This window comes from Globicephala melas, chromosome 15, assembly GCF_963455315.2.
Source record: "Globicephala melas chromosome 15, mGloMel1.2, whole genome shotgun sequence".
Lineage (NCBI taxonomy): Eukaryota > Metazoa > Chordata > Mammalia > Artiodactyla > Delphinidae > Globicephala > Globicephala melas.
Window position 1 is genome coordinate 68,164,322 of NC_083328.1, and position 24,556 is coordinate 68,188,877.

The following is a 24,556-nucleotide window of genomic DNA, read 5'->3' on the forward strand; positions in this document are numbered from 1 at the left end:
CGGGCACTAGTTTTCCATAGCTACAAGTCAACACATGAGAAAACATTTAAGATTTAATCTAAGGGAAGTGCAAAGCTCATAGTAGGATAATTCTCTATGAGACTTACAAAAAAAAGCACTTTGGAAAAGGTAATTAGTTTCTTAATATTTCTGTGACATTTTAATCCGAATTTCAATTTTCGTTGGAATCACATCATTTTGGGAGAGAGATTTTATTTTATGAGGGTGGACCCGATTAGAAGTCCATGGATTTGTGAAAACCCACTGGTCTTTACCTGAATTCTTCACGTTGGCTCCGCGTCTATAGTTATACCTAACTCTGTACCTTGAAAATAAGCACGTTCTCTCCTTGTCCCACCTGGGATACAGTGACAGAGAGTGTCCTCACCACCATCCTTCCAGGCTGGCAGACGACAGACGTGCCGGCACATGGCCAAGAAGCTATGGAAATAGTGCTCCAGGCTCTCGTCCGACTTCTTGTCCAAACGGGAAATGATGCGAAACTGCGTCCAGTCAAAGGTTTTCTTTTCTTGATCATAAACGACACCAAAGGAAGACACTGTTCTGTAGAAGTCGGCTTGCTCTCTCCTAGTCCACCTAGAGAGGGAATCAGAGAAGGAGAGTGAGCTGTTTTCTTTCTTGTTTTTTTTTTTTCAGTTAAAAAAAGCCAACAACTACTTACTGAGCACCTACTTGGGAGAGCCCAGGAAGTCAAGAGAGCAGGCAGAGCGGGTCTATTTTACTGTTTATTTTTATTCAGGTTGACTTGGGTGGAGCGGCTTATAACACAGCAGCCCCTCAGCCTCTACCGCCACCTGCAAATCATGTGTGCGTACTTGAGACCTTACTTCGCCAATTTTATTTTATTTTATTTTATTCTCATTATTATTTTTGGCCGTACTGCACAGCATTTTTGGCCATCCTGAGCAGCGGGATCTTAGTTCCCCGACCAGGAATTGAACCTGCGCCCCCTGCAGTGGAAGCATGGAGTCCTAACCACTGGACCACCAGGCAAGTCCCCTTGATTCATTCATTTTACAAATTACCTAGTTCATTTCCTCTTGTGGGAGATAAAGATTTTAATTTAAAAGCACTCTATATGCTTAAACATTCTGCCATACGACAACAGAGAATCACAGAATCCTGGAGGGACCTTTCAAGCCCTTAAATTCACTTCCTTCATTTTACAGAGGGAGAAACTGGTCCAGAGCGGGGAGTAGACTCCCTCAGCCACCCACCTCCCTGACTCCCATCTCACACTGGCTTCCTTCCTGGTCTTACGTAGGCAGGTTGCCCACAACGATAATCCTTCCTAGGACACGAAGGTTCTCTAGATTTTATATCCTGCAGGATTAAGATAATGACTTAAGGAACATGGATTATTATATACCACTGTAGTCTTCACCAGGGGCTCTTGGGCACAGTACTCAGCTAGGAGAGGGGTGAGAGGGTCAGTGGAAGAGTGAGAAGCAGGGAAGAAGGGGCTCTGGTTCTCTCTTTGGAGCTAGATGGGAGAAATCTACTCCCTGAATTACCAAATTTCATAAAGCCAGGAGTATACAGAAGTATCAATAATTGAATTCACTATGTGGCATTCTTTCAATTCACTGGATGTTACATCAAAAGGACGGAGAGATATAAAGACTCAAAGAACAGCAGCTTTGTTGATTTGCTCTCCTGGCATCGTTCTTAGCCTGTGCTGGCCTTAGGCAGCCATTTTTACCTTAATTCTCAGATGGGCAAGTAACTCCTTCCTTCTGGGCTGGCATTTTATGGTACTTATTGTTCTCAAAGGCTCGATAAGGACTGTTGGCTACAATAAGACAACTTCAATGCACACTATTCACTTTGCCGCTGAAAGAATATGATCTGATACATGCTAGTGTGGTGTTTAAATCACATCCCCAGAGACTGGGGTCCAACTTAGGGAAGAGGGTAAGGTTGGAAGATCACACAAGTCTGCGAACTGTGAACAGAGGGTGTCCTAGATATCACCAGACTCCCGAGTCAGCACGAAAACACCACTGCAGTTGGAGGCTGGATTTAATTCACTCCAGAGACAACCTGACTCCATATGAGAACACTGGACACACCTGCCCTCCAGCTGTTGGGTTCCCTTTGTCACCTTTACCCATTGGGCAGCTCAGCACGCCCTTTTGGCCACTGGCTTTTACCTCTTTTGGGCTTCCTTGTTGATGAGATCCATCTCTGAGGACCTCCGGAACATCTCTTCCTGGACCCAGTATCCCTGGCTTCCTGGTCCCAGGATTTCAGGTCGGCAGAGCTCCTTGCGGTTACAGCGCTGGTAAATGGTGACCAGGCGTCGGAGACGAGCTGTGAGTGCAGACGAAACTGGCCAGGGTGATTTGTCTGGGTCGGAGCCATCCTGGGCTTCAAACATCAGTGAGGATATTAGTATTTACAAACAGAACTAAAACAAAGGCAACTGGGTTTTTTGGTTGCTGTTCTTCCCTTTCATTTAAAGAAAACTAAAGCTGACTTAGTAACTTAGTGGAAGTAGCTGCTGTTCAACAATCAGCTCGGGAGCTAGGCACAGCCGGAAGGGCTGCAGTTGCACTTTAGAAGCAGCTTTAGGTACGGTGGGTTCTGCTCTCTCTCCAGTACAAACGTGCCTGTCTGTGGGGGCAGAACTGACTCAAGGGCCTTGCTCTAAGGCATCGGCTTAAGTGGATGCTCTGTGGCCATCTCCATTTAGAACTAAAGGCTTCTGTGTAGCTGGGCCTTCTAAACATCAAAGCCTCCATTAAGTCTGAATTCAGAAAAACAAACCAACAAGAGAACACACCAAATACCCTTAACTTTTCTCAAAAGAAAAAAAAAAATCACTGAAACCACGATTCCTTTTTATCTCTCAGACTCCATCCTGACTTCATTTCACTGTTGAATTCAGTGCCAGGTGGAGAAAGCTGGCCAGAGCCATATTACCGCTCCCTGGGTGACTCCCGCAGAGTTTGACGAAGGTCAACTTAATTGGCTTTTAAAAAGAGCCTCCTTAAAAAACAGCATTTTTTTCTTTTTTATTACACATGAACTCCAGGATAACTACAAACAGGGACCTTACTTTTCTTTGCCTTCAGAAGGACACAGTCTCACCTGCCCGGCTGTCATCCTTCTTTTCACCAAAAATGCCATCACCTCCATCACTGGAACTCTCCTAGGGATAAATGAAGTCATGCCGTCAGCACAACTGCAGCTCTGAAGAGACCAACTCAGAAACCCAGTCCCTACACAGAAGGAGTAAAGATGCACAAGAGACATCCCCTGCTCAAGAGCATCTCAAAGATCAAGGTAGTCCCTGATGAATAAAGCTTACTTATGCACAGAGTCTTAAAAGAGCCAGAAAGCAGTTTATTTAAAATAAGCATTTTCCCCCCCTGGAATTGTGTGGAATGATTCTGCCCGTAGAGAATTAGCTTTAAGAATGATGAACTGGCATGCTCCCCTGGCAACTACATTTTACACGCACTCTTTTAGTTGAGAATTAAATATTTGCTTTACTATCATCACTTGCAGTCTAATACTGTCATTTCACAAAGCATGGGCCTGCATTTTTGGATTTCTGCTGTGAAAAACTGTCATGCTCATGTTCATTATGCTTCATTTACTTCACAGCAATAGACGCTATTTTCCTAAAACATGACTGCTCCAGACAGGAGACCTGATGGCACAAACCTCCAGGAATTTAAAATTAAAATCATGATCTGAGGCTCAGAATCTGAAGTAATATCACAGGCACAGAGCTTATCCAAGTTGGAGTATATGTCAACCTGGCTCTAATGGAGTCCTTTACGAAGCCTTTCTTGGTCCCAGGAATGGAACTTCAGAGGCTCCTTATACACAAAGCATGTGGGAGTTTGGGTGTGGGCGAAGAGACAGTGCGAGTCTTCAACTTACTCCATTTTTAACACAAAAACTTACTTTTTTTTTTTTTTTTACTGAAGTAAAGTTGACTTGCGACATCATATTAGTTTCAGGTGTAAAACAGTGATTCGGTATCTTTATACAGTAAGAAATGATCACCACCATGGGTGTACTTTCTATCTGTCACCACACAAAGTTATTCTAATATTATTGACTACATTCCCGATGCAGTACATCACATCCCTGTGACTTATTTATTTTATAACTGGAAGTCTGTACTTCTTAATCCCCTTCACGTATTTCACCCATTTTCCCACCTATCTTATTGTTTTTCTTTTATATTTTTTAAAAACCAACTTTACTTTTTTATTTATTTTTTACAAACTTATGTATTTTATTTATTTATTTTTGGCTGCTTTGGTTCTTCGTTGCTGTGCATGGCTTTCTCTAGTTGCGGCGAGCGGGGGCTACTTTTTGTTGCCGTGAGCGGAATTCTCACTGTGGTGGCTTCTCTTGTTGCGGAGCACGGGTTCTAGGCACGTGGGCTTCAGGAGTTGCGGCACATGGGCTCAGTAGTTGTGGTGCACGGGCTTAGTTGCTCCGCAGCACGTGGGACCTTCCCAGACCAGGGCTTGAACCCGTGTCCCCTGCATTGGCAGGCAGACTCTCAACCACTGTGCCACCAGGGAAGCCCTCTTATTGTTTCTCTGACTTGCGTCTTTTGACGTGAATGACAGGCGAGAATAACCCCAGGATTCATGACTTCGGCTATGGTGGAGCACAGGGTCAGATTCTGTCAGAATAAGGGTCAGCAATCTGCAGCCTGTAGATTGTTTTTGTGTGGCCCTTAAGCTAAGAATGGTTTTTAAGGGAAGAAGAAGAGGAGGAGGAGGAAGGAAGGGAGGGGCAGGAGGGGGAGAAACAGAAGGAGGTGAAGAAGATGTGACTCTACTGGCCCCCAGGCCTAAGATATTTACTGTCTGGTCCTTGACAGAAAACTGGGACACAGCCCAGGAGAGCAGCACCTCGGTTCAGGAGGGATGGACACACACCTATGACTGGCAATAGTTAAAATTCAAACCGCTCTCTTAGGCCCCTAATACCGGGGAAGGACCTGAGAAAGGCAGAGGGGCAGGGGTTCATTTTCTGAATGCATTTCTTTCTTACTAGAGTAGTGGTAATAGCTGACGTTACCAAGAACTATGTGTGACCGTGCAAAACCCTTTACACGGCTTATCTCCTTTGGTCATCAGCACTGCTTCCCCAGGTAGAAAGTATTACTATCCTTATTTTACAGAGGCAGAAAACAAGCCCTAGAAAGTTCTGTAAGTTGCCAAGGTCACATGGCTACCAAGGGGCAGAGCTGGGCTTCAAACACGGTAGTCTGATGAGAACCTATACTGTAACCACTGAGCTGCCAAAAACAGAACAAAAAGAGAGTCCCGGCTGAAAATCTGATTTAGAGAGTGCAACATATTTAGAATTGGAGAACACTAGTTTAATCTCTCTTCTTTGCCCATGCAATATCAGTGAAGAGAAGGAACTTCAAGCTGACCTACTGTACCATTCTGAAGTGACACTTAAACATGCCAAAGCAGCCCTTCCCACTATTTAGGCAGTTAAAAAGCCAGCAACAACCAACAACCAGGCCTTCCATCCTTCCTGCCATAGAGAACATTTTTGGGTATTCTTAGAGTACCCGTGAAGACCCTTATAATGCTGAAAGTTGTAATCACAGACACTTCTAGACTGAGAAGTGCTGTACAGACTATGAGATGTGGGGTCAGGCGCCAGGGCTACCACGCTCCTTATTACGACGGATGTGTGGCTGCCGTGGGCACCGACTCCACAGGGGTAGCTCCGGGCTTGGTGTGAGGCAGGCACACCTGCCATGCAGGCTTCCTTTCCACCCTCCCTAACAGTTTCTGTTGGCCTTAGGCAAACCCTCAAGTAAGGAAAGATTCTGGAAGCCGTAAGTGCCTTTCTGTCTCCTGCTCTCTCTCGATGGCAGGTCCCCTCTCTATCACTGACAGAAAGGAGAAGACCTGGCTTAGCAGCAGCCGAAGTGAAAAAGATGTCATAATCTTGTGGTCACATAACCAATTTAATGTGAGTGTGACAGAGCGGTACCGCAGGGAGCACATGGAAAGCCCTGCCTCTGAAGTCTGCATGTGAACATGTAGTATCCTAGTTTCTGCCTCTGTGAATCAGTCTGAAAGAAATATTCATCTCAGAAGAAGTATGAATCAATCATTTCCAAGGGCAGGGTCCCAGAGAGTGCTGACAAGTAAGACTGTCAAAGTAAGGGCAACAGGTTAGTTCCAACCTGCAGTTTCTCCATCTTGAGCACGCCTGTGTTTGGAGTCTGACAGTCCACTGCTCTCTGGCCTTGGGCAACGTGTTTCGACCTCTCTCAAGCTCATTTCTTCATTTGCAAAATGGAGACAATAGTACTTTACGGGTGATCGTGGGGCACAAATGAGTTGATTATGCAAAGTGTTTAACCAAATGCTGGCACAAAGCAAATGCCCGATGCACGGCAGCCGGCACCGAGGAGATACCCACGTACAGGCCCAACTGCTAGAGGATCCTTCAGCGTTTCTCTCTTTCAGCTGAAGTGTGTTCTCTAAGGATAGCTTCATGACACAGTGGCCAACAGCAGCAATAACAACAAAAGTCTACAGGTAAGTACATGGCCAGATACTATACTGAGTACTTCACGTGCGTTTTTCATTTATTCATTCTAAACGACTAAATGACCCTTTTTAGACAAGGAAATTGTAGAAGGAGAGATTGATAATCTAATACTACATATAGTTATTAAGTGGTGAAGATGGAATTCAAACCTAGAAGGCCTGACCCCAGACGAGGAGCTCTAACCACGGGGATGTATTGCCTCCGGGGGCTGAAGACACACCTGGTTGGATCAAATGCACTGTCAGTCACTAAGAGTAACTTAGCTTCCCGCGTGGCACTTCTCCGCCAAGGATGCAGGGCTGTTTCCTGATCTGAGAACAGCAGATCCCCCTCGCCTGTGGCTGCTCCTCCAGGCCCGGCTGCCTCCCCTCTTTGGTCTGGGTGTGGGTGCAGGCAGTGGCATGGCAGCACAGACCTGCAGACCCAGGGAATTTCCTCTAAGCCCTTACAAAACTCCAGGGCCAAAAGAGCGGTGATGAGCTGCCATCCTACATTTGTTTGCCAGGAACTGTGCTGGGTTCAGGAGCTCTGACAGTGGGAAGGATGGAGTCCTTATCCTTCTAGAGCCCACATTCTGGCCATTACAAGAGACATAAAATAAATACTGGCCATGTAGTGTGATGAGTGCTCCTAAACACAGTGGGAAAACCAGAAAGGGTCACCAACTCTGCATGGCCCAAATCAGGTAGGGGAAGGACATCTGAGAGGTGACTTTTGAGCTTCACATTGAAGGACACAGGAGTTCGCCAGGAGGAGAATATAAGAACTCTTTGTGTAGAGGTAACAGGATGCGTGAAGGCGCAGTTAAAAAATATCCCACAGCAGTTTTCATTTTGCAGAAAAATCAAGCATCCTACTACCTTCATAAATTTCATGTAGAAATAGAAAGTAGATACACATCAAATGTCATTAACACAAAATTCAAGGATTTTATAATGGAAAGACTGAAGGATTTAGAAAAAGATGTGAGCGGGCAGACACTGCTCCTGAGGAGTATGACTTCTTTTGCAGCTCATTAAAACTATTTGAGCTTCCCCCGTCTAGAATAGGGATAAGAACAACGCCTAACTGAAGGGGAAACGTGCTTTGTAAGCGTGGAAGTAAGCGTGGAAGTACTCCATCTACATTCAAATATCTCTATTTGAGTTCAGAGACCCCTTGATCTCTCAACTCATAAGAATAGAGTCATTGTTCAGTTCCTCATTGAACTTTTCTTATAGTGGGATCTGACCATTTTAGGCATTAAGTTTCCCTGCAGGAGTTTCTTCCTAGTTCACTGTGCACATGAACTCACCCTCCTTTTACAGAGAGCACCTGCTGTAGGAAGTGCTGCAGAGCGAGGACAAGACTGCTGGTTAGAACACAAGGACTACACCAGGCAGAGCTGGGCCACTACTTATTACTATCTCAGTTAAAGGAGATGGTAACCTCCCTGCATACTGGGTTTGATAGAGAACGATTTCCTTTACCATTCTAGGCTCTAGACCATCCCAAACACAAGTAAACTTTCTGACTAACTGCTTTAGAAGGCATGTCCACTGACTAGCTGCAACTGTTTACCAATCAAAAGCTCTACTGGTATTAAACAGAAAGGGTGGGGGAAGGGAGTAGACTAATCATCTCACATGTCCCTCTAACGTTCTGTGGTTCTCCAACTGCCACGTTTGAAGAGGACAACAGCACAGTGAGCTCTGGAAGGCACAAGAGTAGCAAGGGGTCTGGAGACAACATGATAAGAAGAAAGAGGAATTAAGGATACTTCACCTGAAAAGAGACTTAAAGAGATTACGGTAGCTAGTTGGTCTCAAAATTTTTTAGTCTTATCGGAGAGGAAAGTAAGAACAGTTTTGCTCTTTGCAGGACCAGAAGAAAACTAGACAGAGTCCATGGAACCAACTGGGAGTCAGATTTCTGGGTCAGAATAAGGAAATACCACCCAACAATGAAATGGGCTTCCTTGGAAGATAGCACATTCCCCCTTTCCCTTCATGGATTCCTGGAAGCACCTACACCTGCCTGGTATGCCCCCACAGTGATGTCGCAGTAGAAGGGATGGAACACTGAGACCATGCAGACATGCGTTAGGGTCCTTGCAATGCTGAGATTCTCCCATCTACTAACCAGGCCCCCCTCCTATGCCCAGGTCTGTTTAATTCAGATGAATTAACTTAGTGATGGATGATACGCTCTTTGGGCTTCCTTAACCTGCTGATCTGCCTGAGAACAGAACTGGGAGAAGGAAACACCCAACCAGTGTCTTCAGTACAAGGGCTGGGGCGTGGGGAGAAGGCTTGGTTCAGATGTTGGCTGTTCCTCTACGTTTGTTATTCTAGCACATGGACTAGAAGTCGATCTTAATCTGTTTATAATCTGTTCACCTCAAAATCTGGGAAAGGCACTCCCCATTCCTTCTGCTTTTGATTATATTCTATAGTCCAGGTTTTAGGGATCTGAAGAGCAAAATAAATAATACAGGCATTATTTTCATAAATGAATTTAAAAAAAAGGAGTCCCAGAGGAGTTTAACCATACTATAAGGAAACTTGAGTTATTTTACCAATTCTGCCACAACTCCCACTTCCAGATCTCTCCAAGACTGAAGTAAGCATGAGTTAAGCATGTGAACTTTACCATGAACAGCTTTCAGAGCTGGGTCTGGCCTGCGGTTGGTCTGGGGGCTGCCTTTTCATAGAGGATGCTGCTGGGAGAAGGGGTGTGTACGTACAGCTAAAACACTTCCTACTCTCTTGACTATGAAAAGAATATTTGATCAGAAAAAAAAAAAGCCAGAATAGCTAGAGAATATCTAGTCTGAACGCTATCATCTAGTAGCTGTGAGAATCTGGCAACGTCCTTTAACTTCCTGGGCCTGAATTTCCCCAGCTCTCACATGAGGGCAATAACACCTGAAGCTCTTACTTTACATGGCTGAGGTGAGGATCAACTGAAACAAATGGGAAAAGTGCTTTGGAAAGAGTAAAGTTCCATATGAATTTAAGGTACTAGTTTCATTTCTTTGGTACTCAAGTTATTTCCATGGGAAAACACATCCCACATTCCAGACAAAGGAAGTAACTGTAAAAGCTAGGCAGAGCTTCTACCAGAATGGCACAGCTCAGATTTTAATTGTCAAGACCAAACCCAACTTCCTTCAGGTCCAGGGTCTAAAGCTTCATGCTGATTTGCTTCAATCCACTGCTTCGCAAACCTCAAGGAGATATGGAAGCATATCTTCAAAAAATAATTATTTCTTACTTTGGGAAAGTGATGTCATTGTTACTGTTAAAGCAATCAGAGCTGATGGAAACCAAGGTAAATACCATTCTCCAAACTAGAACCAAAAGAAGAGAATTGAAAACTTTTGGTTGGTGATCAGGAGGAGAAGAAAGATTATTCTAGTAATGGAGTCAGGCGAGGACAATGCTACAGTAACCTCTGGGATACGGAACCCATGAAATTCTAACAGATTTATTTGCTCCACTGAAAGCCAGAGAAAATGTGGTCAAATAGTGCTGGGGCCCTAGTAAGGTTTTGGTCTGCTTATTCAAAGCCCTAGAAACTCATCTGTAAAATGCAATATAGACTTCTGCTCTGGGAAGATGCATATTTCCCTATTCCACACAATATTTACAACTAAAACCCCTGGACATTATATATATAACAAACCTAAGGAAACTCTGAAAGGTGAAGAGAAGGCAGACCAACCAGGGACTTTGGGACACATGGGATGACACAGTGGTGAGTTTCCTGGGTTTCCTTTTTTGCCTTATATATCCTAGATCTGGAGGTAAAGAAGCTGGCTATCTGGAAATGACAAAGGGTACAGACAAAAAAAGCCGCAACAAAAGCCTGCTCTCTCTAGTGAAGGACTAGGAAAAGGGCAAGCTAGGAATGGACAAAATGTTAAGACAAGATGTGCTACACTTCAGCTCAACATAACAGAAAAAACTTCTGCTCACCACATCCATGCCGGCAGAGGCTGAGTGGGCCTCTAGAGTCTAAAGGTGGACTCTAGACTTCCACCTTTGCCAGGCTGTAACGGGGCTCCCCATTCCCCTGCTGGGTGGTGTCAAAAAGCCAAGTAGGGAGCTGGGACTTTTATCCCTGCTAGGTGGTAATAAGGTCCCCAACACCCATGGTGTCAGCAAAGACCATGTGGAGATCTAAACTTCCATTCCTGCCCAACAGTAATGAGAAACACCCCTGCCTTGGGTATCTTCAGGGGCTGACTGGGAACATTAACTTCTACTCCCACCAAGCAGTAAAAAGGTGGTGTACTCTGCCACCCACCCTGCCCCATTCCCCTGCAACAGAGATGTCAGAGGCAATCAGTTACAACAGAAGTTTTAAATAAGATCCTGAGTTTCACAATGTAATACCCCAAATGTTCAGGTTTCAATCAAAAATCACTTATCACATCAAGAACCAGGAAGATCTCCAACTGAATGGGAAAAGACAATCAATAGACACTAACACTGAAATGACAGAGATCTTAGAATTATCTGACATAAGAATTTAAGGCAGTCCTCAATGAGGAATTCTGAACATACTTGCCACAAATGATAACACAAAATCTCAGCAAAGAAAAAGAAGATCTCAGCAAAGAAAGAGAGATCCAAAGAAGAACCAAAGGGAAATTTTGGATTTGAAAAATACAATAATGAAATGAACCAGACCAAACAAAAACAAAAACACAATGGACAGGCTCAACAGCGAATGGAGGAGAAAGAGAAAAGAATCAGTGAGCTCTAAGAGAGAAAAATATAAAGTACCCAGTGTGACCAACAGAGAGAAACAGATTTAAAAAAACATTAAACAGGGAATTCCCTGGTGGTCCAGTGGTTAGGACTTGGCGCTTCCACTGCTGTGGCCCAGGTCCGATCCCCAGTTGGGGAACTATGATCCTGCAAGCCATGAGGCACAGCCAAAATAAACAAAACAAAACAAAAAACAGAACCTCAGGGACCAGTGGGACTATAACAAAAGATTTAACATTCATACCATCAGAGTTCCAGAAGGGGAGGAAAAAGGAATTCAAGAAATAATGGCTGAAAACTCCCCAAATCTGGTGAAAGACACAAACCTACAGATTCAAGAAGATGATAAACACCAAACAGGATAAACTCAAAGAAGTCCACACACACACAAATCACAGTTAAGCTTCTGAAAACTAAAGAAAGAAAAAAAGAAAATCCTGAAAGTAGCAACAGAGAAAAGACACCTTACCTAAGGGGAAAAACAACTTGAGTGACAGAAGATTTCTCATCAGAAACCAGGGAGGCCAGAAGGAAGTGGCACAACATTTTTCAAGAGCTGAAAGAAAAGAACTGTCAACCCAGAATCCTATATCCAATGAAAATATCCTTCAGGAATAAAGGGGATATTAAGATATTCTCAGATGAAGGAAAAATAAAAGAACTGTCAACAGTAGACCTATCCTAAAAGAACAGCTAATGGAATTTCTCTCAACAGAAAGAAGAAATCTTGGGACACCAGGAAGAACAAAGTAAATAAAAATACAGTAGATGTTCCTTATCCTCTTGAATCTTCTCAATTATATTTCAGAATTGCAGCAAAAATTATAACATTGTCTGATATGATTCTAAATGTATGTAGAAGAAATATTTAAGACAATTATATTATAAAGGGACAAAACTATAAGTAAGGACACTATACTTCACTTGAACTGGTAAAATGATGATACCAGTGGACTGTGATATATGTAATGAAATATCTAGAATAACCACTAAGAAACTTAAAAAAAAACCAACAAAACATACCCAACATAGATAAATCAAAAAAGGGATCAGAAAAAAGGTTCAAATAACCCACAAGAAGTCAGGAAAAAGAAAACAGAGAATAAAAAAATGGAGAAAACAAAATGTCAGACTTAAGGCTTAATGCATCAATAATTACATTAAATGTAAGTGGCTGAATACATCAACTATAAGACAGGGTGCATTAAAAAATATAACCCAACTAAATACTGTCTACAGAAAACTCATTTCACATAGGCAGGTTGAAAGTAAAAGGATGGAAAAAGTTATATCATGCAAACATTTATCAAAGGAAACCAGGAGTAGCTATATTAATATCAGATAAAGTACACTTCAGAGCAAAAAAAACCTATCAGACGCAAGCAGGTACATTATATATTGACAGCAGAGTCAACCCACCAAGAAGACATATCCTAAAGGTGTATACACCAGACAACAGTGTTGCAAAACACGTGAGGCAAAAACTGATAGAATTGAAAGGAGAAATACACAAGTCCATAATTATAGTTGGAGACTTCAATACTCCTCTCTCAACAACTAGACAGAAAATCAGCAAGAATACAGAAGAACTCAACACTATCAACTAACAGGACTGCATTGACATTTATGCAGCGTTCTGCCCAACAACAGCACAATACACATATTTTTCAAGTGCCCATGCAACATATACCAAGAGAGACCATATCCTGGGCCACAAAAATAACTTAACAAATTTAAAACCACTGAAATAATAGAGTGTATTCTCTGAGCACAATGGAATCAAACTAGAAATAAAAACCAGAAAGATTATAGGACAATCTCCAAATACTTGGAAATTAAATACCACATGTCTGATAATCCATGGGCCAAAGAAAAAGTCTCAAGGGAAAAAAAAATTAATTGAATGAAAATGAAAATACAACAAATTTTACTATTTATAATAAATAGTAAAAATCGTGGGGCCTAGCTAAAGTAATGCTGAGAGGGAAATTTATAGCACTGAATGCATACATTAAATAAGCCCAAAAGTCTCAAATCAGTAATCTAAGCTCCCACCCCAAATATCTAGAAAAAGAGGAAAATAGAACAGAGGGGCTTCCCTGGTGGCACAGTGGTTAAGAATCCGCCTGCCAATGCGGGGGACACAGGTTCGAGCCCTGGTCTGGGAAGATCCCACATGCCGCGGAGCAACTAAGCCTGTGTGCCACAACTACTGAGCCCGTATGCCACAACTACTGAAGGCTGTGTGCCTAGAGTCTGTGCTCTGCAACAAGAAGCCACGCACCGCAACAAAGAGTAGCCCCCGCTCACTGCAACTAGAGAAAGCCCGTGTGCAGCAACAAAGACCCAACACAGCCAAAAAACAAACAAACAAACAAAAACAAACAAAAAAAACAACACAAAACTGGAAGGAAAAGAATAATAAGGAGCAGAAATCAATGAAATTTAAAATAGAAAACAGAGAAAAATCAATGAAACAAAGTTCCAATTCTTTAAAAAGATAAAGCAGACAAATTTCTAGCCAGAATAATAAGAAAAAAAGAAGACACAAATTATTAATATAAGGAATGAAACAGGGAATAGCATTATAAATTCTGCAGACATCAAAAGGATAACAAGATGATACCTCACTGTAGTTTTGATTTGCTTTTCTCTAGTAATTAGTGATGTTGAGCATCTCACACCAGTCAGAATGGCCATCATCAAAAAATCTACAAACAGTAAATGCTGGAGAGGGTGTGGTGAAAGGGAACCCTCCTAAACTGTTGCTGGGAATGTAAATTGATACAGCCACTATGGAGAACAGTATGGAGGTTCCTCAAAAAACTAAAAACAGAACTACCATATGACCCAGAAATCCCACACCTGGGCATATACCCAGAGAAAATTATAATTTAAAAAGATACACGCACCCCAATGTTCCTTGCAATGCTATTTACAACGGCCAGGACATGGAAGCAACCTAAATGTCCATCTACAGAGGAATGGATAAAGAAGATGTGGTACATATATACAATGGAATATTACTCAGACATAAAAAGGAATGAAATAGTGCCATTTGCAGAGATGTGGATAGACCTAGCGACTGTCATACAAAAGGAAGCAAGTCAGAAAGAGAAAAACAAACATTGTATATTAATGCTTATATGTGGAATCTAGAAAAATGGTACAGATTAACTTATCTGCAAAGCAGAAATAGAGACACACATGTAGAGAACAAACTTACGGATACCAAGGGTGGAGAAGGGGGGGTAGGATGAATTGGGAGGCTGGGATTGACACATATACACTACTATGTATATAACAGATAACTAATGAGAACGAACTGTATAGCACAGGGAACTCTACTCATTGCTCTGTGGTGACCTAAATGTGAAGGAAATCTAAATAAGAGGGGCTATATGTATATGTATGAATTTTTCATAGTTTTCCTCCTTTCCATATTTGACTGAATCATGTCAAAAGAACTCAGAAGCCAACTTGAGGAGTTTTCCATAGGCCATATTTTAACAGCATTAAGAAACAGGGACTTCCCTGGCGGCACAGTGGTTAAGAATCCGCCTGCCAATGCAGGGGACATGGGTTCGAGCCCTGGTCTGGGAAGATCCCACGTGCTGTGGAGCAACTAAGCCTGTGCACCACAACTACTGAGCCTGCGCTCTAGAGCCCACAAGCCACAACTACTGAGCCTGTGTGCCACAACTACTGAAGCCCGTGTGCCTAGAGCCCGTGCTCTGCAACAAAGAGAAGCTACCACGAGAAGTCCGTGCACTGCAATGAAGAGTAGCCCCCGCTCGCCGCAACTAGAGAAAGCCCGCACACAGCAATGAATACCTAACGCAGCCAATAAAACATAAATAAATAAATAAATAAATTAGTGACAACACCAAAAGCCAGTGAAGATGAGGAGAAAGTGGATCATTCATACATCACTGGTGGGAATGTAAAATGGTACAGCCACTCTAGAAAACAGCTTGTCAGTTTCTTGAAAATACTAAACATATAACTACTACATGACTCAGCAATTATACTCTTGGACATTTACCCCAGAGAAATGGAAATGTAAGTTCACACAAAATCTGTATGCAGATGTTTACAGAGGTACTTGCAATAGTGAAAAACTGGAAACAACCCAGATGTTTTTCAATGGATGAAGGGAGAAATACTACTCGGTGATATAAAGGAATGAATTATCATTACACACAACAATCTGGATCCATCTACAGGGAATTATGTTGAGTGACAAAAGCCAAGCCCCTAAGGTTACATACTGCATGACTCCATTTATATAATATTCTTAACATGACAGAACTACAAAAGTGGAGAATAGGTTAGTGGTTGCTAGGGATTAAAAAGGAGGTGAAGGTAGGAGGGATGCAGATGTGGCTATAAAAGGGCAACATGGTGGATCTCTGTGGCGGTGGAAATGTCCTATATCTTGATTCTGTCAATGTCAGCATCCTGCCTGTGATATTGTATCATAGTTTTGCAAGATGTCCCCCTGGTGGGAAACTGGATAAAAGGTACACGGGATCACCCTGTATTGTATCTTACAATTCCATCTAAAATCTACAGTCACCTCAAAAGCAAAAGTTTCATTAGAATAAAAGGGCAACGCAGTCTGTGAGTTGACAATTTTTACAGTAAAATGCTGGGGAAAATGCAATGCAACTGCAGCAATGCAATCAAGTTCCCAAAGACCAATATACCAAGATGGGGATTTCTCTCTTGATATTAAAGATAGTGGATTACAAACACAGCACATGTGACTCACCATTTGTTTCTGGAGGCCATCTACTTTGTCTTCTGTATTGTCTTCTTTATCTGTGTTGCCTCTAAATAAAATTAAAAATAAAAAATAAAAAGCATCACACACCACCTAGAAGCTATTTTGCAACTAGGATGCTTGCATGAAAATCCCCCAGAATCACTGACCAAAGAGAATATTAGTAGATCCCTTGCCCCACAGGCCTCAAAATCTTGGTTTTTCCAGTGTTACAACTTCTACGAGCAACGACTTCCACTCAAATGAGACTTTAGCACGAGACTCATGATCTACTCAGGCAAGTTCAGAGGCCGGCTATTCAACAATGATGCTATCTTTAAAAAGGTAATTACTGTCCATCAAGAACTGTCTGGATAAGCGGCTTTGATAAAAGAACAGAGTCTAAGGCTGACAGCCATGCAAACTAGGAGTCCTGATGTGCTGACCCCCAGATCCCACAGTAGGATGCCGTGGAGGCAGAATCGCTCCCCACATTTAGCGGCCGTCACTTCCTTGAAAGGGAGCTCTGCCATGCGTGCTGAGGAAGGACACTGCCCTCCGGACCATCAGCTGCTCGTCCCTAGATTAGCTGCCTAACATCTTCTCCCTTGTGAGCTTAACTACTGCTGATGCCTACCTGTTTTTCACGATCCCTGGTAAAATCAACTTTGAAGGATTCCTGTCTCAAATATTCTTCTCTCTGTTGTTCAGGTCCTGGGGGCAGAAGGAGCCTCCTACCTTCATTGCTTAACCACAGAAAGAACAGCCACCCCCAAAGATACCAGCTGTAAGCCACATTCGGGCACCTCCCCCAGGTGGTGTTTTCCCTGACCCCATGTGCCCAACATTAACACCACTGGTCCTTCGGGCATTTGTTAGTATCTCTCTGAATGCATCTTTATTATCTTCGGGGCAGAGAACGTTACAATAGCTAGGGCGTTCACCAGGAGCTAAGGACAGATGGAAAATGCATTTCATCCTTTTCTCTGCCTTAGCACATGGTTAGGGGGCCTGGCATTGTGCACCCTCATGTCCAGGCTTGCCCGTGGCCCCAGGAAATGCTACTTTTGGGGGGAAGATCAGGCCAAAAGCTTACCAAACACAAGCTAAGAGATATATGCGATGTTTTCCAAATATATATATATATGAAAACCACAGCTTTTCGCTATTTAGCTTTCCTATGAATTTACACATTTTGGAGTTATGCACAAAGTAATTAAAACTCGACAAAGGGGATGCTTCCATATTTTTTTGCGCACAACCCAGTGACAAGACCTGAATGCCACGGCCATCAAGCAGTGGCTCCTAAGTCCACCTTACTCATGGACCATGAAATCTTTAAATAACACTGGAACTTCATCTGAGGCACTTCAAGGTCAGGAAGCCTGAACTTGCTGTACCGCTTCTTAACTTTCTGCCAAGTATGAGAAGTTATGAGAGGTCTGAATTCTTCCGAGAATCCTCTGACCAGACGAGCCTGATTAAGGAGTAGGCAGGATGGTGGGCAGCTTGGGGAACTCAGGAAGGACAGGAACTGGTATCTGGTTCAAAGTGTTTGGGATTCAAGGGAAAAGCCTGAGGCATCGTAGGATGTAACCAAAGCAGCAATTCTGGAAGGCAGTTCAGGTTTAAGGGAGATGCCAGACCGTGAGGAAGAGACTATTTTAGAGTGCTGGATGTATGCGGTCAGAGATTCGTGGGGCGACAAGTCACACTGTGGTTGGCCCATGAAGCGTCTCACCTTTCGGGAATGTCTGAGGTCCCATCTGTAACACCCTGCTCTGCAGAAAGGGACTTCTCGTCTGGCATCCCAACCTTCTCCAGGAAGCAAAGTGCTGGGTCTGCTCTCATGGCATTGTACCTCTCGTAACCTGATCAGGGGTAATGAGGAACAATGAGGTCATGTCAGAACTCACAAGATCTGCCTTGCGCCCTAGACAGTCATTTTGTTTCCCTTATTAAATAAAACGCAAAACAAACAAAAAAATACTGATTTAAAAATGACCGGATCCTGTAAGATTTCCTGTCAGGGGAAGATCCTTGCGCTAAAGTGGACACCTTTGAGGAAGTAGTGCTCTCCCCAAAATGAAAGCTGATGTAAATATTCTGCGTCCGTGAAGACACACAAGATACAGATACAATTCCTACTTGTTTGCGTCTTTTGGACAGCAAGGGAATCAGGCAAGCTGGTTTTGCAATGTCTTCCCCTCACCAACCCCCCAACTCTGGACACCCTATTATCTTGTCATCTCATGAACAGGCCTAGTTTTCTTATGGTCCAATTTTATCCCATGTGTTAGAAAGGGAAGCTGAGCAAAGTAATGGATGCAAAGGATGAAATATAAAGAGGACTACTGTGATTGTCGATTGGATTAAAACAGACCCGTTCCCTCTATATTCACAAACTCAGTATGAAATCCTAATCTACTGGCCAGGGCTTTGGAACTGCCTCTCACCATATCCCCAGAGTCAAAAATAGATGGAGGATTTCTGATCCAGAACAGAAACCTCAGACAGAAGGCAAAATGATGAAAAAATATCCCTTTTAATTTGATGATGCCATGCACGACAATTTGTTATTTTATTGAATCTAATGTAATCCTATAATGAGACAGGAATATTTATTTGGTCACAGCTATTGTCATATCGAACTATTTTGGGGGGAAACTCCTTCATGATCATCAAAATCCTTTCCATGTTGCCCCTAAGTAAGTCAATTTCTAACTCTGTAGTATGTACAGAGAGACCCCATCACAGGTGATATAAGGTGCTGTACCTAAAATGAGCACCGGCTTGGCTGCTAGTAACAGACTTGATTCTACTCTGTTGGGTATTTCCCTTCTATATTGGTTTTTGTTCCGGTATCACTGTTGATGCTGTTCTAGCCCTCATGTGTAGTCAGCACCTGGTACTTTTTATCTGAGGAGCTGGAGGTGCTTTATCTTTTAATTCAAAGTGACATTTCTGCCATCTCCATGACAGGTGCTGCCTGCACGAGGCATATGGCAGGAGAAACTGGGGCCTTATGTTCTTCTTTATTCACTTATTCCTTAGGGCAATTGTTTGATTACTGTAAGCCTCTCTCATGAGACTGTGGGCTCCCCAGGGACAGAATCTGTATCTGTTTTTACTCATCATTATACATTCAGTACCTAGCACAGGGCCTGGCACTGTATACACTCAACAAACCACTGACTGGATGTGTCAGTTTGGCCCAGACTCTCTTCCAATAATCACTGTAGGAAGAACCATTCTCACCCTCTCCCCATGGTCTGCCTCAGCTCACATCACAACAGAAATGCCCACCATGCTCCTGCTGTCTTGAGGACATGCCTGCCATCGTCTCTACCTGCCCCCTCCCCAGGAAAAGAGGGATGCTTTATCTCATAGCTGAGATGGTGAAACCTTCCTCCTCTGACCCTTTATCATGGAGGGAGGTTAACTGTCCATGAGGGTCCTGCCCTCACGCATGCTGTGCTGGACAGGGCCTGAAGCAGGCCGGTCCCTCCAGGTGCCTACTACCTGGGTGAGTCTCTGCTCTGCAGACTTCTTCTTGTCATGTGCAGGCCTGAAGTCTAGACAAATTCGGCATTTCTATTTCTCAACCAGCTATGAAGCTGGAGGCGAGGAAGAGTGATTGACCCAGTTCCCTAGAAAACCCTAACAACTGTCCTGAACAGACAGTAGTAGGAGCTGTAATAGCAACATAAAGACATAAATAGAGCAACAGGTGGCGTAGGCTGCTTGCCTCTCTCCACTTAGTCCAGAAGTTCCTCTATAAGAGTATGAACAGAAATACTAAAATCCATAGCTTGATGAGTATTTCATAAATCCAGGCTGCCTATTTCCTAATGCGATCAAGAGCGGTCAACAGCATCATTCAGCACAGATTTGCTGCAGGGTCCTTCTTGCTGTAAGCGGAAGCTCCAGCCAGTTCTTCCACGGGGGTCAGCTCGGAAATGGAACCGGGGCTTTGGTCTTCCGATCTGAGCAGGGTCGTAGCAGGCTATGTCTGGGATGGAGCAGAAGATCCACAAAACCTTGGACGATGAACAGCTGTGTATTTCTTAACAAAGAAAATGGCTGCAGCTCTACAGCTCATACTATGTCTCCAGGGCATGGAGGCAAGGCAGAGAGAGCTCCTGATAGAACCCTGAAAAGTAAACGCCAGACAGCTTGGCTCTCTGAAAATATCACATCTCCATCGGCTGCTGGGTATCTGGGAGTTTGTCACCTGGTAAGACACGTTGTGTGGGTTTGGTTATCCTGTGGAGAGGGCTGTTTCGTGGGGTGATGAGGTGTGTTACCCAGGTGAGGACAGGTCTAAGCCTAGGCGCACAGAATGTCTGCTGGAGCAGACCCAGCAGAGCAGCCCCCCGCCAGGAGCAGGATCTGATCTGGACTACGCAAGACACCAAGGAGGATGGGCCCACGCAGCCAAGCATCGGCATTGGTCCAACCCAGCCTAGGTTTGACTCCAATGTCACTGTCCAACTACACGGGTCTGGTCCCATCCAAGAGGGAGCCAGTCTGCATGTGTGGCTTAACACCGGTCCCCCAGCACTGGGTACAGAGGCTAAGTCTTCCCCATCTTTACAGCGTGTCTGCTAAGCTCATCACATTACACCAGGTACTTCAGGCACTGCATGCATCACCTCCCCGGCACCTGCCCCCCCAGCTCTGACCCTGAATACCAGAGCTCACTCAACTGGGAGAACCTGAACGGAGTGGGTGATGCACCATCTTCAAGTCTCACAGGCGTGCTCAGGAAACACTTAGGAATTATTAACTTGCAACCCTGCGAGCTGCTTCACTGAGCAGAAGAATTTTAGATTTGGAAGTAACCTTAGATATCATCAGATTGACTCTACCATTTCTGATAAGAGACTGGTTCGTTGTGCTTCACGGAGAGGTCACATGGTTCCTCTTCTCATTTCAGAGCTGAGTTCTAGCCCTGCACTGTCCAGCAGAGGAGCCACATACGGCTAATTAAATTTGAACTAATTAAAATTACATGATATTAAAAATACAGCTGTTCAGTTGTATTAGTGACATTTCAAGCGCTCAACAGCCACACACGGCGAGCGGCATCCGTAGAGGACGGCGCAGAAACGGGACACTTCCATCACTAGTAGTAGTTCTAGTGGACAGCACTGCTTTAGCCTAACCTCAGTGATTTGAAAAATTTTCATTGAATTATAGCTGATGTACAATATTATGTTAGTTTCAGGTGTACAACAGAATAACTGGACATTTAAATACATTATGAAATGATCATCACAATAAGTCTAGTAACTATCCGTCCCCACACACAAAGCTAATACAGGATTACTGACCATATTCTTTGTGACTTATTTTATAAATAGAAGTTTGTATCTCTTAATCCCCTTTACCTATTTTGCCCACCAACCCACTTCCCTCCCTTCTGGCAACCACCATTTTGCTCTCCATATCTATAAGCACCTGTTTTGTGTGTTCATTTGTTTTGATTTTTAGTTTCCACATATAAAGTGAGGTCATGTAGCATTTGGCTTTCTCTGCCTGACTTATTTTACTTGGCATATTACTCTCTAGGTCCAGCCATGTTGTTGCATATGGTGAGATTTCATTCTTTTTTATGCTCAAATAATATTTCATTGTATATATACACCACATCTTCTTCATCCATTCATCCATTGATGGACACTTAGGCTGCTTCCATATCTTGCCTACTGTAAATAATGATGCAATGAACATATCTTTTTGGATTAGTGTATTTGTTTTCTTTGGGTAAGTATACAGAAGTGGAGTTGCTGGACCGGATGGTAATTCCATTTTTAATTTTTTGAGGAACCTCCATACCGTTTTCCATAGTGGCTGCACAAATTTACAATCCTGTCAAAAGTACTCAAAGGTTCCTTTTCTCCACATCCTCGTCCACACTCGTTCTTTGCTGTCCTCTGATGCTTGTGGGTCACCAACCCGGGGGTGTGGGTCCCAGGCTAGACTGCACCTCCGCCTCGCCTACGATTCTTGTTGTGGCTCCTTCTTTACTTCTCCATTTGGGGAACGTCTTTTCTGCTAGTCCTCAGGTCATTCTCAGACACAGCTACTCTGTAAGCAGGTGTAATTTCCACATGCCCGTGGGAGGACGTGAGCTCAGGACGTTCCTACTCTGCCATCTTGACTCTGACTCCCTTACCCCAGTGGTTTGATAAAGGGCTCTCAACAGCACCAGACCCTCCCCCAAAGCCTGCATTTGTAACACCAGAATCTACGTTTTGAAGGGTTCTTCATTAAAATAGGTACACGCGTGGTTGCTACGTAAATATTGCAGGTTGGCCTGCAAATGTTGAAGAATTCTACTCACAGGGCGTGTGTTAGAAAGAGAGTTAACCTTCCAAAGGCAGAGGAATAAGTGACAGTGGACAGCACCAAACACCTGTTATGCACTAAGCACTGTTCTAGGCCGCCCACATATACTGTCTCATTTAATCTTCAAACAACTCTCCAGGTAGGTTGTCTTGATACTCTCCCCAGTGTACAGGTGAGGAACTAGGTCAGAGAAGTTTATGACTTGCCCAAGGTCACACATTTAGTCACTGGCAGAGCTGGCAGTGAAAGCCAAGTACACCTAACTCTTCCCACTTTAACCCCTGCTCTCCAGTTCAAAATTTTGGCTAATTCACCTGGCAGGGAAGGTGTGTATTAGGCACATTACAGTGGATATTATCTGGGACTTTCATTATTCATTTTAACAGTTGGCTGAAAACAAGGGCAGGTAGTTAGAACAAGGCCAGAAATGAAGAAACAGGACATTTATTTCAGTTTTTCCAAGCTATTCAAAAACCTACCTCCTTTAGTCTCTTTAGTCCCCTTTAGTCTCTAGATTACCACCTTAAAAAAAAAGATGTCTATGCCATCTACTATTCTTGAATTTTTATACCAATAGGGCAAAAAATACACACTAGGAATATGTAGATTAGCTAGAACGACCTTAGAATTCTGCATACATGTGACATGCTAAAACCTAACATTTCCCCCATTTATTTACTGCTTTACTCAAGAAACCCTGGGGCCTACCACGTGACAGGCACTAGGCCGGCGGCTGGGACCGTAAGAGTGAACAATCCCACGCACAATGGTGCGGTGAGGCTAGTGAGGAAGATACACACTGAACAAAGCCCTTGTGGCCACCCTTTCAAAGTGCCTCACTGATACTTATATTTGCTATATTTTCATGACTCACACATTCATCTGGCCAAATTTCTGAGAGGACAGAGGTGAGGCTCTACTTTCTAAGAGAGACATGCAACAGGCCTATGGAATTTTTCAGGACAGAGAAAATGTTCACTGAAACACTCACCGTGTTTGAACACGCCAATCAGAATCACTGAAACACTCACCGTGTTTGAACACGCCAATCAGAATCACTGAAACACTCACCGTGCTTGAACACGCCAATCAGAATCACTGAAACACTCACCATGCTTGAACACGCCAATCAGAATCACTGAAACACTCACCGTGCTTGAACACGCCAATCAGAAGCGACTTGTCGGCCTCGGCATCCCACCAGTCCACTGGGATCTCCACGCAGTCGATGTCGGGCAGAGGCACGTCCAGCTCCCTGTGGAAGGAAGGGCGTGGACTCAGAGTGCCGTCAACACAGACAGAAAACAACACAAGAGCTCCCGGCCTGAACCCTCATACTAAGCCACATCCCGGGCTGCATGCTGAGAAGCTGAAGCAACAACAAATGAGAGGATTCAGATAGCTGGGGGCCAAGATATCTTAACCAGGGCTCTGCCCCTGGTTTACAGAGGGAGCTACATCAGCAGATGTACTTGGTATTCAGGCTCCACTCAGACTGAATGACGCAGAATCTGAAAGCACCTCGTGGAGAACGCACAGTCAGCCAGCCTGAGGGCTCTACCCGTGTCAGGTGGCTCTAATGTGCCTCTTCGGCTGACAGCCATGGCAAAAGCCAGCAATACGTTGGTTATGTGAAGGCAGAACACCCCTTCTGACTTCATACATGATACATGCGTTCAGGTGTCTGAATTCATACAGGATCAAATGCTGCAAAGTGCCCAAATCATCTGGATTCAACCTTTGGAGACCCCAGGCACCATTTGAGAACAAGCTAGTCTGCACTGCTGCACGCGGGGTGTGAAGAGAGCCTTTCAGAGGCTGGCAGCCACAGCAAGAGGCACTTCCTGGTGAGGGTCTGCTAACGGACTGCTGGGTAAAACTTCTGGCCAGAGGGATGAACACAGCTCACCCCAGGGAGCTGACATGGAGGGATCAGCCCCTCGTTGAGTTTCTGTCCATGTTCTGAGAGCCCACATGGACCCTTAGCTGACTGGCTTTATTTGTCTGAGCACCATCCTTACTCTTTTGAAGGCTCTGGGGTTTTGGGGAGAACATCCATCTGGATGGCTCTTCCCTCCCACCTCCCAGCTGCCTGGGATGG

At 43.9% G+C, this 24,556-nt stretch overlaps 1 protein-coding gene across 5 annotated transcripts in view; it reads right to left on the bottom strand.

Moving 5' to 3' along the window:
• The window catches only part of CHD6 (chromodomain helicase DNA binding protein 6), a 208,633-nt gene that overhangs the window by 18,407 nt on the left and 165,670 nt on the right, over positions 1–24,556 (bottom strand). For all 5 annotated transcript variants that reach the window (XM_030843581.2, XM_060284146.1, XM_060284148.1 and 2 more), the window contains 6 exons: positions 23,607–23,710; positions 17,843–17,972; positions 16,111–16,171; positions 3,115–3,175; positions 2,175–2,391; positions 389–597 (listed from right to left, as the gene is read on the bottom strand). In XM_030843581.2, coding sequence (XP_030699441.1) covers positions 389–597; positions 2,175–2,391; positions 3,115–3,175; positions 16,111–16,171; positions 17,843–17,972; positions 23,607–23,710 — 782 coding nt within the window. The remainder of the gene's footprint in view (positions 1–388; positions 598–2,174; positions 2,392–3,114; positions 3,176–16,110; positions 16,172–17,842; positions 17,973–23,606; positions 23,711–24,556) is intronic.